Source organism: Dipodomys merriami, unplaced genomic scaffold (assembly GCF_024711535.1).
Source record: "Dipodomys merriami isolate MVZ:Mamm:240054 unplaced genomic scaffold, mDipMer1.0.p SCAF_14, whole genome shotgun sequence".
In the NCBI taxonomy this organism is placed as follows: Eukaryota; Metazoa; Chordata; class Mammalia; order Rodentia; family Heteromyidae; genus Dipodomys; species Dipodomys merriami.
Window position 1 is genome coordinate 25,165,005 of NW_027202715.1, and position 15,426 is coordinate 25,180,430.

At 35.1% G+C, this 15,426-nt stretch overlaps 1 protein-coding gene across 1 annotated transcript in view; it reads left to right on the forward strand.

Moving 5' to 3' along the window:
• Tmem26 (transmembrane protein 26) overlaps positions 1-14,935 on the forward strand; it is a 36,794-nt gene extending 21,859 nt beyond the window's left edge. The window contains exons 3-6 of the mRNA XM_070021031.1: positions 266-379; positions 3,458-3,678; positions 9,840-9,916; positions 12,321-14,935. Coding sequence (XP_069877132.1) covers positions 266-379; positions 3,458-3,678; positions 9,840-9,916; positions 12,321-12,739 — 831 coding nt within the window. The 3' untranslated portion in view covers positions 12,740-14,935. The remainder of the gene's footprint in view (positions 1-265; positions 380-3,457; positions 3,679-9,839; positions 9,917-12,320) is intronic.
• The last annotated feature ends 491 nt before the right edge of the window (positions 14,936-15,426 follow it).

Here is a 15,426-nt window from a genome sequence, read left to right on the forward strand (position 1 = left end):
CTTAAGAACTACAGCCCTGCCCTGAGATAGCTCAGAACATATACATCCTCACAGGCCTGTGGAAAAATTAGAGATGTATAGTTAGCACTTATCACATTGAATATAAAGAAGTTTTCTGTCTCATATTCTAATCTTTGGAAATGCTAATGCATCCTATATCAGCTTTATATATCTGCCCATAATCTCTTGGAAACATGCAACCCATTTTTAACTCTATTTCTTTGTGATGCTTTTTTTTTTACATTGCTCCCTCCACAATTCTTAGCACTGCAATGTTCAGTCTGAAGGAATGTCACAGAACATGAGCAGGAAAGAAGACTTCAATCAAACCCGGAAACCAAGTGAACACATCCATGGAGTGGATGATATCATTGAAACGGTGAGGGGTTTCCCACCATTCACCATATCATCTAGCAGGTGGTAGAACTACTTAGGATAACACATTATCCATTTATCAGATTATTCTCCCATAAGGAAATTTACAAATTAGTTGTTTGGCTCAGGAATTCAAAAATATGATCATTGTTAAACACTTTTTGCTTGCCAGATAGGTATATGTAAATATATTACATGGATCTTAAATATATGTAAGCAACATTTAATTCATATATTTGTTTGGAGATTCATAAAATGAAATTTACAACATTTCAATATTTTAATTATAAAATTCATTTATTTATCTGTTCTAATTATCTGTGTAAATATTTATATACATACAAGTGTATTCTACCTACAAAACAATGTTGTTTGAATTTACATGCTTCTTGATGACATATAGCATGAAACATTTTCTTATATGATACTTATCATCTAGATACCTATCTGACAGGGCCATCTGTTCAGATCTTTGTTGTAGAATGTGTATATTGAAAGTTAAACCTAGGGACTTGCACATTCTAAACACATGTTTTTCCACTGAGCAATACTTCCCAAACATAGACCCTTTTTAAAAGCCATGCTATTTTCTTACTGTTGAGTTTTTTGGTTCCTAATATGTTTTTTACTCCCCAAACATAAAAACTTTTTAAAAGTCACATTATTTTCTTACTGTTGATATTTTTTAGTTCCTTATATGTTTTTGACATCCATCCTTTATCAAATGTGTCATTTGCAATTTTTTCCCCAAGTCTGTGACTTAGCTTTTATTCTCTTTCACAGTCTTTTGCAGAACAGAAACATTTGGTTTTAATGAAGTCCAAATTATGATTCATGTGTTTCTCGGATAGTTTCTTGGATATAGTGTATAGAAAGTTTTTGCCCTATACAAAGCCATGTTGGTTCTCTCTCATCTTCCAAAGCTTTATCTTTGTATCTATGTTCTACTTTGGGTTGATTTTTATGAAGAGTGTAAGCTCTGTGTCTAGATTTTTTTCTCACTTTGCTAATCAGTGGGAAATCACTTGCAGTTTTATGGGAGGTTATTTCTATGCTTTCTGTTCTGTTCCATCAATCTATTTGTCTACTCTTTCATATAGACCATGCTGCAGTGATAACTGTAGTCTTGCAGTCAGGTAGAGCCAGCTTGCTACATACAAATATTAGAGACCACTTTTCAATTTATACCAGATACTCTGTTGAGATTTTGATTAAGGTTATATTAAATCTATAGAACAAGCTAGGAATAACCGAAATCAGGGCAAATTTGAATCTTCCTATTTCTAAACAGAAACTATTTCCCTAGTTATTTGTTGATTTAGTTCTTCAGCATTTGTAATTTTCTTCATATAGGATGTATAAGCATACACAAATATGTATATGTGTTTTTGTTCCAACATGTTTGTTAAAGTTATACCCAATATTGCTAATACAAATGTTACTGTGTTTCTAATATAAAATTCGACTTCTTCACTCATATATAAATAAAGAAAAAGTAACCTCTTTATTCTTTATTCTTTAACTTTATTCTATAACTTTGATTATTAGTTTAGCAAGTATTTTTTGTCAATTCTTTAGGATTTTCTGTGAACAAAGTTTGTCTTATTTTTCATTCCTTTCTAGTCCTTTGGTTACTTTTTCTTTTCTTATTGAACAGTCTAGGACATCTACTTTATTAAACTTTGAAGCATTTCTACATGACATAGAAAAGATTTTTAGCCAAATGAGAATATCTTCCTTTTTGTTCACATGTCTGATATTTGGCAATGGGGTAAAGGGAAAAACTGAAGGCAGAGTCCTCTCAATGAAACATGTTTTCAAGAAGTTATGCTATTGATTCTCTGAAATAGAGGAACTTTAGGTACCAATTCAATTCTTTTTTTTATTGTGAAAATACCATACAGAGGGGTTACAATTACATGGGCAAGGTAATGAGTACATTTCTTATCAAACATTGTTGCCTCCTCCTTTGTTTCCCCTTCCCATCCCTTCCCATCTCCCCGCCCCCATACCAATTCAATTCTAAGCACAGCTTATCTATGCCACTTTGAAGGAATTACTTAGTCTCTGTGTCCCTCATTTTTTCATCTGAAAATAGAATATCCTGCTAAGGTGCTTTATTTGTGAATTAAATAAGATCTATATGAACTTTCATCAAAAATATAAAAAGTATGCGCATCAGATTAACATCCTGGTTTTCTTTTATCCATTCATGTACTTGTGTATTTGATATTATCAAGTGATCAAGAAGGGTAAATGATTTTATATAAGCATTGTTAAGTCATTTGCATAAATGAGTTGGAATCATTGTCATAATTTCTTCTGATCTAAGACCTTGTAGTTTTTTAAAAGTTGTAGCTTAGAGGGACAATAGTATTCCTTGAAACATATGTAGATGGTAAATTGGAAAGAAATGCCATTCAACACATATTACTGGGATGTAGAATTTTTCTCAAAGTCTAAGAATAGGGGCAGAATAAAATTTGCTCATTGACTTATGTATAGCTGAATATGTTAACAATTCAGAATAACAATAACGACTTTATAATTATTCTCTTTCTTTAGGCAAATAAATATTAATTTTTCTGGTAGGATATAGTAGAGTTTTAAGGCAACAATAAGCAAAAGGAAGTTTGTAGCCTGGTTAAAGTAATCTTGCCAGGTTAATAAATGCAGGCTCAAAAACCTGTACAAGAAACTATAAGATTCTTTTTGTTATTTTGTTATTAAATGATGTAAAATCCTGGTATATATTATACTTTGTTATAGAGTATTATAAAGTAACAATTTCCAAAAATTATACAATTGCCTTTTTAAGTATCATTTGCCATCATGGTGCAACGGAAAGGATTAAATTGCTTCCTTGCTAAATTAAATCCCATTTTAGTGACCAGATTAGATGTTTGGGTTTTTATTTTGGTGCTTAGCTGAAAGGAATGTTACTGTCATTAGTTGCTAAAGAAAAAATCCTAAAAACATTTACAAATCACACTCTTGACTGAAAACCACAATAAAGAAAATCTCTCCGCATTAGCGTGTAGCTCCTAATCACGTCTCGGTGTGTGACATTTCTGTTGAACAGGCTAGACTCTTTGTAAATAACTTATCTAGAGTATGTGAGACAGTCTGGACCTTGGGCCTCCATCAGACTTTCCTGCTAATGTTGATCATTGGAAGATGGCTTTTACCCATTGGAGGTACCATCACTCGAGACCAACTCTCCGAACTGCTCCTTATGTTTGTGGGAACAGCAGCTGACATCTTGGAATTTACCACTGAGACTCTGAAAGAAAATAATGTGAGGTAAGCCCTGCAAAGAAAAGATCTTTTCAAGGTCAGAGTCATGCATTTCTTTGTTTGCTTTTCATACTTGGCAAGAATGGGGATTTTTAGTATATCATATGTTCAACATTAGGATATTAGAATTTGCTGTCCTTTAGATACACACTAGAATCCAACACAGCCTATAAATGTATGTATGTTCATATTTCTCTCTATATGTGTGTACATATAATGAATATATATATATATATATATATATATATATATATATATATATATAAGATTTTGAGGTTTCTACTAGACAAAGGAATATATAATATCCCCTGTAGGCCAGAACAGATAAGTTCTGACTATTGGCATGACCATAGTAGGAAGGATCTTGGTTATTGACAAAACTTTTAGAGTGGTACCTCTATCTAGTACACTTTTCATATTCCCATGTGTAAGGAGCATGGTCAATTGTAAAATCTGAAAAAAACAAAAACAACAAAATTCTAGAGCATAGCTTAGCAATGATTCCAAAAGACATGGAGAAATCATTCCTTCCTCTAGTTGGAGAATTTGCATTCCCTTGTGTGAATGGTGTGTGGGGCAGATGAAGTTTTATTGTTCTAAATTTTATTTTTAGTCAGTTTTGTTCAAAGCGCCCAAAGGCTTTCTGGTGTAGATGCCTATAAATTAAAACTTATTGAGTTGGTACTTTTATTTTTGCCACAAGCAAATAAACTCAGAATCCATGATCACATCTGTTTATGGAACTACTTTCTTCCCATTAGGGATTTAAGTCTCAGTGCCTGAATGTACTTTAAGCTTGGGTTGTTTGGCACCATGCTATAAAAATAAATTGGAATGAGGCTGGCTTTTAATGCTGCAGTTTACTTTATGTTGCGCCTCTCAAATAACAAAACATAAAGCTGAGCAAAACAGACTAACTTATTGAGTAAACTTAATATCTCAATTATGGTACAAATTATATTTATAACCATGGGCTATCTTTACAAAAATCACTTCTTGCTTTGTTCATACCAATTTTTCTTTTAGCTTATTCAGTTGACATATTATTTTAAAAAGAATGTGATCTGATGGGGACTATTATTTTCAAAATGTTTTACAAAAGTGAAACATTTTTGTAGTTTTAATGTCTTAGAATTGTCTAGTGTCTTACATTGCATGTTTCTAAACACTTGTAAGAAATTTTAGATACAGTGCAATTATAGGAAAAAGGTGAAGAGATCATGCAAGGGCACATAACATACTAGATGTCTATAGTGTTAGGGATATGGAAATATAAATAAAACCTACCTAGGATTAAATACATACATGCTAAATACCTAGGAAGGAGGTAATTGTAGCATGGTAAAGAAGGTATTGAAAAAAAATATATTTGTTTTCCAAAGAATTCTATTATAGGTTGAGAATATAATTTAATTTTTTTTTGCCAGTCCTAGGGCTTGAACTCAGGGCCTGGGCACTGTCCTTGAGATTTTTTTTTTCTCAAGGCCAACACTCTACCACTTGAGACACAGCACCACTTCTGGCTGGGTTTTTCTGTTTATATGGCACTGAGGAATTGAACCCATGGCTTCTTGCATGCTAAGCAAGCAATCTACCACTATGCCACATTCCCATGCCCTATTTCAATATTTTTAAGTTGATAGACCCGCGTTATAATATGACCTACTCTACTCATGCTTAAGAAGAATGCATATTTACTTGTTCTCACTTTGTCATTGGTTAATACTAACTTGATTTCAGGAAGGCATAACAATGTTACTCTATTTGAGTGTAGCTCCATGCCTCATTTGATTTGTGGCTCCTAGCTCCATTTCACCCATCCTTTATGCTACAATGTTTACACATGGATTATAAACTATTTTTATGGTATTAACCTCATAGTATGGTTTGATAATTATTGTTCATTACAACTTTTGATTTTTAGCGTTTAAGAGAAGAAAATATTTATATGGCTTTGTAACATATTTACATGTTTTTTGTTTACTCATGTTTACCATTTTATTGTTCTTCATTTTTTCATGGTGATTAACTTTACTGGCTTATATGATTCCTTCTCTTTCTAAAAACTTCAAATAGTTCTTTTCATCAGACAAATATGCTACCAAGAAACCTGTCTTTCTTTATCTGGAAATATGTTTATTTAGCTGTCATTTCTGAAGAATAGTTTTGTTGGATATATAATTCTTGGTTTGAAGGCTTGGCAGGTTTTAGTTTTCTTATAGTATTCACGCATACAAACATGCACATACAAACCATTCCATTGCCTTCTGTCCTTCATGTTTCTTATCAGATGTTAGTCATTATTTGTTGTTCCATTGTACCCCTGTATATAATGAATCAAGTTGTTCTTTCTGTTTTGGAGATTTCTTTTTCTCAATATAGACTAATTTGTACTGTGACTGGGGTGGATTTCTTTGCTTTTAGCCTTTCTAAGGGCTTTATTGGGCTTGGATCTGTAAATTATGCTTTTTATGTCAGAAACTTTATCCACTATTTCTCTAAATATTTTTTATCTGCTTTGTCTTCTCTTCTTCCAAGGCTTCTATTAATAATGTGTATGTTTCATCATGTGCAAAAGGTCTGTTATTGCTACTCTGAACTTTTTTTTTTCCTGAGCAGAGATCATTTATTTGGAAAAAAAAAAAGACTTCCGTAGGGTTTCTGATAATCATTGTATTTGTCTGGCTACACAAAGGAAACTCCCTGTGTTTACATTGTGTTTTCTTTTTCATTATTTTGCTTGATTATGTATTTCCTTCAGGGTAGGATAACAACACTCTTTTTTCCTTTTTCTCTCTCTTGTTATATTTTATTTTCTTATTATATTTATGAAATGATTTGTTTTAAAAGTAGCTTAATTATATTCAGTGAATATTTCTTCTTATACTTCCCAAAGGAAATAGTTGAGCAAATTGGCAAAATAGAGCTTTTATTTTGATTTCTTTTTACTTGTCAGTTTGAATATAATGATTTACCACATGCTAGTCATTTATCCTCTTGGTTTTCCAAGAAGAAAAGTGATCTATCAAAGGGCATAATCGCACTTCTTTTTTTTTTTTTTTAATTGTGTTTTATTTTATTTGAGAACATACTATACAGGGGGGCTACAATTACATGGGCAGGATAATTCATACATTTCTTACCAAGCATTGCAGCCTCCTCCTTTGTTTACCCTTCACTTCCCTTCCCCGCCTCCCCCCTCCCCCCACCCAATTTTACCCCCCTCCCCCCACCCAATTATACCCCCCTCCCCCCCCACACCGACATTGTAAAGCTGGTTTTGACATGACATTTTGTACTTCTCATTGTTGCAACAGGTCCACCTGAATCCTTAAACGACTTGGGTTTAAGTCCATTGTTTGCCATGCTTCTTGGTTGACTTGTTGAAGCTGGATTTTACACATATGGGCTAGTGGTCAATAAATCCGTCCCAGGTTTCTTTTCATAAATCTTCACTGATTACAATTTGAGCAGAGTGATTTCACTGTTTAATCTTATAATCCATATTTGCCAGCTTACAATTTTTCAGACTGCTCAAAGTTATTTTTGAAACTTTTATCAATATTTTTCCCAATATCCACATTCTTTCATCTTTTGTATGTATGTTTGTTTTTGTGTGTATCATATAAAAATACATTCATTATATATTTATATATTATATGTTGTATAGCTAGATTTGAGCATATTAGAGCTAGGATAATCTATAATCTATTTCCTAAGAGAATGAAATTATGGCACCAAAGGAACATGTTGAAATAATAATGGTAATAACAGTTAATATGCTAATGAATCATATTTTTGAGTAATGTTTATCACTTGCTATGTGTGTAAAGACTTTAGATGTATGGTTTGTTTAGGCCTAATATTAACACTGAGAGTCAGATGCTGTCATTCTATCAATATCATTTTATTAGCAAAAATGTGAGGAGGTCTCAGAATTAAATACATTTTGAAAAGTTTATTTTCAAAGTATGGCTCTCCCATATTTAGCTTGTGTAAAGTGCTATTTCAAAGAAGATCTTAACATGTTAAATGTAGTAAAATATACTTAAATTCTCTTCTAAGATCCAATAGCTATTGCTATTGTCATCTTCACAATGCAGATGAATAATCTGAAGTATGCTGATTGATGCTAAACTACTTGGTCATACTGATGTAGCTGATAAGTGATCACTGTGGGATTAGAGCACTGGATCCTATTGCACTATAGAGAGAGGTAATTGACAATTGATTTCTGATCACTTGGAGCCAGAACTGTTGACCTTTTTCCATAGCTGCTTCTGGGAAATACCATGTCTGCTGTCCTGTCCCATCCTAACTTGGTAATTCATTCACATCTTTTGGAATTCTGATTGTGTCTTCCAGGGTGCTGATTTTCTATCCAAGTTCCATCTTATATGTATGCATGGGCACAGCCTTCCATCAGTACTGGAGATGAAGTCACAGATGAAATGTGAAGTAGATTGGAATCAGAGATGGAACCTATAGCAATTCATTATAGGGCCCCCTTTGGGAAGTCATTTACAGTTTGAAATCCATCTAAGAAAAGTGGCTTCAGTGGTTCATGTTTATAATCCAAGCTATTCAGAAGGTTGAAATCTGGTCATCAAGGTTTGATGCCAGTTCTAGCATATAACTCCATTAACTTATGTCCAATTAACTAGCAAAACACAGGAAGTAGAGGTATGGCTCAATTGGTAGAGTGCCAGCCTTGAGTGAATAAGCCAAGGAAGAGTGCAATATCCTGAGTTCCAGCTTCAGGTTACAAAAAAAAATTCCACCAAACTATACTCACGTATAAAATATTGTTTAAAATTTTACTAATAAGGACACCATGGGACATGCTTTACAGGGAGTGATTTTAAATCCAAATGTCTATTATCCATTTATATTGTATCACCTTCTTGGTAATTCTGTCTCTAAAACACAAGGAAAAATAAACTTATTTGAGTACAATTGTTCTTAGAGAACCTGTACTCATTCTTAGTAATTACTGTCTTCATCTATAAGGGCTCTCAGAAATCCTTTGAGAACCACTTATGTAATCTAACTAAGCATTAATAGTAACATACTTCTTGTACTTTAAGATATATTTCTGCTTCTTTTTGAAAGCTGAGACTTCAGTTTTTCTGTCATCAGCCTGTCTCTACCATTAACTCCCAAGATAGATAGTGACGGCTTAGAAATCTCATTTACAAATTCTCTCAGAGTTCTGAGATTTAATTTTTCAAGATCCCAACACTTGAAGCATCTATAGATATCCCTTTCAATCATTCCATTTAGTTTGCTTTCAATTACTCTTCTCTGATAATGTTCTAGCCCTCTCCAATCAAAAGTCCCTCTTGACAGATGGAAACAAAATCTGTTGTTATAACAAGTTGGTAACTTCCTTTGTGTTTCTGATAGAAATAAATGTGACTTTGGAACTTCTTTGCTATCCTTTGCCTTTCAGTCACCTTAATTCTTTCTGACTTTAGTCTTCCAAAGACTTCAGTCTCCCAAATCTATGATATTTATGAAGTTTCCCAGGCATAGGCCTATCTTTTCTATGTTCATTCTATCTGCCTGCAAATATATGTTGAATGTCAACTGTTTTCCAGGCACCAGTCTAGGCACAGAAAAATTAAATGGTAACTCAAACATGCATATTCCTGGCCTACCAGCTATGTTCATGGTGTGTATCTTTTTAATGGAATTTCTCTCTCCACATTTCCCTACCTATGGATGGTCTTTATCATTCTGAGCTTTTAAAATTTGTGCATCATCTTGTCTCTAGGCAATATCTTTTCAATCATACTTTTGGAATTTTGGGAGAACTATGAAATTCTTGAAATCAGGCCTCTGAATATCAGTGTTGACATCCAACTTTCCCATCTTAGCATTTTTCTCTCATACGGTTTCTATGAAAAATTAAAGATGACAATATGAGATTAAGCTGCTTTGTCATAGTTCATGCTTATTGTGTGTTCTTAAGCCTCAGATATTTGTTTTACCTCTTTCTCATCCATCATTTCATCCACTTGTTCCTTCACAAATTTATTGTCACCAATATATTTTGTCAGTTCACAAGAGGGTTGTTAATAAGATACCTTGCCATGAGTGAGATTTTCCTGTTGTGCATATGATAATATTTTTTATTACTAACTGAAAAATTTGTTACATTCTAGGAATAATCCTGGATTGGTCTGTGCTATCCTCCTTATATGGACTTGGAGTATGTTGCAATTTCCCCTTGACCTGGCAGGTAAATATATTTGATATTGTCACAAAGAAATATAAATTACAATCCTTGATTAGAAATAACATCAAAGCTAAGAAGAAGTCGAGAAGGTGGCCATTCTGATATCCTAATGTTCCAGTTTGGCTTTAGGAGTTGATGGAAACTCTAGATGTGTATGAGCTTCAAACACTTGAATGGATAATCACAGTTTGGTTTTCCTTTCCCCTTTATGTATTTTTTGTTGGTTGTGAGGTTTGAACATAAGTACTTGTACTTGCTAGGAGAGCTCAGTCATTTGAACCACACCTCGAACCATGCTTTTGCCTGGTTATTTTGGAGGTAGAATCTTGTGGTCTTTTCTGTGAGAGTTGGCCTAATCATGTTGTTTTATATTCACTTAAAACAATGGCAATAACTTATGTTCTATAAGACTTCCTGAAAAGTAGATAAGATATCTATGTCTCAGTTTTTCCTCCATGAAAAGAATGATAATCATAGCATCTTGGGTTAACGGTTCTTTTGCTGATTCAGCAAGATATAGTTTATAAAATACTTGTCAAGGTTCTTGCAGCCAAATGTTATCAATTGACATTTACAAAGGATCATTTTTCACTCCTTTGTCAGATCCATGTGTCATAGCAATTTCAAGACTATCTATGGAAAGCTAAATTTTTCCTCAGTGGTGGCCGTTTGGTCTTAATTTAATGAAGATATAAATCTTTAGAATTTTACAAAGAGAAGTAAACTGTTTGCTGGGCATTTCTTAAGAAAGATGATCTACAGCTGCATTTTCCAAAATGGTACCCACATGTGTCTCTTGAAATTTCATTGAGACTAAAGGGTCAGTTCCTCAGTCATACTAGCCACATTCCAAGTGTTGACTTGTCACATATGGCAACCACATTGGCTAGATAGATATGTAAAATATTTTTTTATCATCACAAGAAGTTCAATTGAACTGTATTAACCAGAGCACTTAACAATAAGTTTGTATTATCCTGGAATTTTGGCTTGGGAATTCTCCAAATCTTGATTTGGTAACTCTCCATTAGTCATCCAGTAAAATATTAGCTCATCTGCTGCCCTACTGAGAGAATAGTAGGTGCCATCACTCACATTGAGCAATATGCTTGGTGGGCTCTTGGGGAGGCTTACTTGACCCTGACTTCTTTGGAAAGTTACTGATTTTATGCTAGTGTTTCCTTTGTCATTGCCTCATTTTTTTCTCATATCTTGTGGTTTATAGCCTTGCTTAGAAATTTTTTATTTAAGAAAGAATTTTGTAAACTTTCAGAGGTGATAATGTTATGCAGCTGTTTGAAAAACAAAGACCAAATGTTACTTCTGACTAAATGACTATTGTATTTTCCAACAAACAGTACATTATGTTCACCCATATCAAAGTAGCTTCATAATATTTGCAGGCTCCAGTAGACGAAAGCATTCTTTGTTTGAAAACTCCAAGTGGAAGGCTCCATTATTCTAAAAGGATTATTTTCTGCCCCTGACCCTGAATTTGAATTTACATTTTAGAAATTAAAACAAAAAAGTTCATCTGTTGATTGAATTTCCTCTTATTCAACCGGAAAATCATTAATTATAACTAGTCTTTCTTGTAAATCATGAAACAAAAGCATAAGAAATTAAGTCAAAATGAAATCACATGTCATTAATTTGAGCTCCTTCCCTATCTTTAGAAAGTGTGTTTAGCAAGAAGTAAAGTTGAATATGAATATAAACAGTTAACTTTTCTCAACACAGTTTATTTAAATGTATGAGTGGGTCAACTAGTAGATAGATAAAACTGGAAAATAAGCAAATAGGCAAATCTGGAAGAGCACATCTGGAATGATCTGAGTCATGACTTTGGTCCATTACCACATGTATCAATCAAGCAAGTCACTCATTATAACTGAAAGAGCATGATAGAAGGCAGGGGGGTGTTTTACTGGAAACAAAAGGAATGAATGAGTAGACAAATATGGGTATCCCAGTTTTCAAAAGGAACAAATGGAGGCCCCAGATTAACTAAATTGACCAATATCTCACTACAAGAAAAAAGGCAGCCAGGCTCTCCGACTTGAAGTCCTCAGTTCACATCTCCGTGGCCTTCCATCGGGACGACTGAATCAGACAGTTCTCTGCTTTGTTCTATCTAGTCTGCTTAATTAGGCCTTCCACAGTATGAGAACTAGAATTAATATTAATGATTTGTTTTAAGTTGATGGAAATCATTTAATTTGGTTTGCAGAGTTAGAGGGGGCTTCTTGTTTTTTATTGTTCTTCTTTTAAAATCTATTCTATCTCCAAATAATTTCCCATCATTTATAAGTAGAACATTCGTTGGTAATGATATATCCAGTTTCATCCAACTTGGATTTCTGCATTTCAGAGAGGTAATGTTATGCCTTGTTTCTTGCATTTGCAGTACAGCATGCAGCATGCCCTTCATCTGCGAATGCTAGGAGATTCCCCATTCTGTTTTTTTGCCTGTACAGTGCGGATTTGTGGAACATTGGCATCAGCGTCTTTATACAAGATGGCCCCTTTCTGGTTGTACGTCTCATACTGATGATCTATTTCCAAGTGATAAATCATATGCTTGTGTTCTTTGCCGTGAAGAATTCCCTTGTGGTGGTGTTGCATATCTACCGACTGGTGGCGCTGGCGCTGGCAGCCCGCGCTTCCTTGCAAGATCATTCCCAGGGCCCCAAAACAGAGCGAAGCAGACAGGCTCAATCTTCAGAGGGTGAGCGCAGGGGCTGGGAGGGCGAGGCAAGGGAAGGCCTGTCTCTTCCTTTGCAGACCTCACCAGGGACATCTGAGGACTCCCATTCCTCACCCTAAGTACTTATTCCAGCCAGCCTTCAAATAGGTTTGGCCTTCTGCTCCTTCTTTGGGTACCCCTGTCTCTCTCTCTTTCCCATTTCCTTTCCTTTCCTGTCCTTCCCTGCCCTGCCCTTCTCCTCTCTCCACCAATCTTAGCCTATAACCATTTTTCAAAGCAATGGCAAAAGTGATCTTAAACCCCAAATCAAGGAATTGAATGGAAGGAACTTTGATTAGTGGCTATGACATCAGCTTAATGGGATGGCATCAGATATACTTGTTCAACGACTAAGTGATTTGTTGGAATTGAACCATTTGAAAAACTATGGATAAGGTTACCTTGCTATGCCCTGGAAAGATTCGGGACATACTGTTGTGCTGGTTGCCTGCGAATATAGAAGCTTTGAACGTTTGGTCCACTGTCGATCTTTCCTGGAATGTCTCTTGGACATCAAACATGTACATTCAATGAATGCAGAGCACATGAGTGAGAAGTGCCATGAAAATTACCTCACCTGTCAGCTAGAAAGCAGCGGAAATCTCTGCCCAGCTTCCGATCACAGAGAAACCGATTCCATCCCTGCACAGGCCTACCCAGGAAAATCATTTTTCTGGGCTGGTGTGGAATTCTGTCATGGCACACATATGTTGTTACAGAAATTTCATTGCTTTTTGGCTTGGGTACTACAAAATTCACAGCACGGCATTTCGGGTATATATCTCCTGGTTGCAAATTAGGAAATACTGGTAAAATGTAAGCACGGTCACAGATTGAGCCTCAGTGTGACTTGCTGGGTCGTCGGGTTTTTGCTGAATCCCACTTTGAAAGCCTTCTGCCTTGCCAAGTGCAATGACATGAACCGATGTGAGAAGCCCAGAAGCAGCAAATAAAGGACTTCAGGATGTTTAAGTGTTACCATGGTTTCTGGGGTCTGCCAGCAAAAACATGGCAGCAGTTGGTCCAACTTCCCCTAACTCTGCTGGAGCCATGCTTGGCACTCGGGAACTCCAGGGTGGTATGGGGGTGGAGATGGAGATGGCAGAGCCCCATCCAGGGCGCTTATGACGAGCTGTACCACGTGTCACAGCAGAGCTAGAATCAAAGCATTTGCTCTGCTGCTGAATTAAGGCCTCAGTTCCCATTGTTGTTAACATAGCCAATCTCTATCTTCATGCTCCCTATTTTCTGAATGGAGGAGGTCTTTCAGAACACTTTAAAGTGAGTTTTGCTTTTAAATGTAGATTATAAACATATGGTTGGTTGCATAGCAGTAATTACAAGGGGCAAAGAGCTCCAGAATTGTTATTTTGTGTTCAATGCATCATTGCTCTTATATCAGAGTGCTCAGGAATTCAGTGGGACCTTTCTTTCTTCCTTTCTTTCTTCCTTTCTTTCTCTCTCTCTCTTTCTTTCTTTTTTCTTCTTTTTCTTTATTTTTCTATAAAACAAACTCTTTTATTAGATTCATTAATTGTAATAGAAGACTTTGCTGTGATAACTCCATAGGTGCATGCAGTATACTTAGAACAAGTTCATCCTTTCTATTATATTTCTTAGTCCCTCCTTCTTCTACATTTTAAAAATAGTGTTTGGTGAGTTTCATTATGCTGTACACAACACACACACACACACACACACACACACACACACACACACACACACACACACACACACACTTTGATTCTCTTCACCCCTCAGAATCATCTCCTTTACCTTTCCCTCAAACCCTTCCTCCCCACAAAGTCTCTTTTTTTCTTCTTCTTCTTTTTTTGTTTTGTCGGTCATAGGGCTTGAACTCTGGGCTTGGTCACTGTCCCTGCACTCTTCAGCTCAAGGTGAGCGCTCTACAGCTTGAGCCACAGCACCACTTCCGGTTTATTGGTGGTTTATTGGAGCTAAGAGTCTCACGGACTTTTCTGCCTGGGTTGGCTTTGAACGCAATCCTCAGATCTCACCCTCCTGAGTAGCTAGGATTACAGGCGTGAGCATCCTAAGCCCGGCTACAAAACCTCTTTTATACTCATGTCCTAAAAGGACATTTAGTGTAGGATATGCTCCTAATTGGCTGAGACTTATTGATAACTATTTGGGATAATTTTATCTATAAATCTCTGTGTGACATGGTATCCATTCAAGATATTTGAAAGTTTTACAGACCAATTTCTTTATACTGAATAATGTATCTTTTTCAATAAATTGTATGTCTTTTCTTCCTTGTGTTTCCCATTTTAATAATATGATGATTGCAAAATTATGCATAAAGTGAATGGAATATGTATTTTCAGTTTTCCATAATAATATTTATGCAAGTTAAGTTCAGGAAATTTTAATTATATGAGATAAAGAGCTTGACAACTTTTAAAGGTGTGCTATTTACAATGCTTAGCAATGGAAGACAGAATAGTAACTGCTATTTATAAAGATGCCTGAGCAGTGGTTGTTTTTATATTGGCTGTTTTATGTTGAATATTTCCTTCAACAACATGTATGTGATGCTTATTATCGAAGATTTGCTCATGGCACACTTTTCATGTTTTAATTTTTTTTTCTTCCAGCAAAACAAACATTGAGTCTCTAAAAATAAAGTATAAAGTAGTACGGCTGTTGGAAGGATATTTTTAAGTGCTTTTAAATCAGAGACTTGGCTTGGTTTCATGAATGAGTTTCTGGTATTTAAATAAAGTATTTTGTAATTAGCACTCCT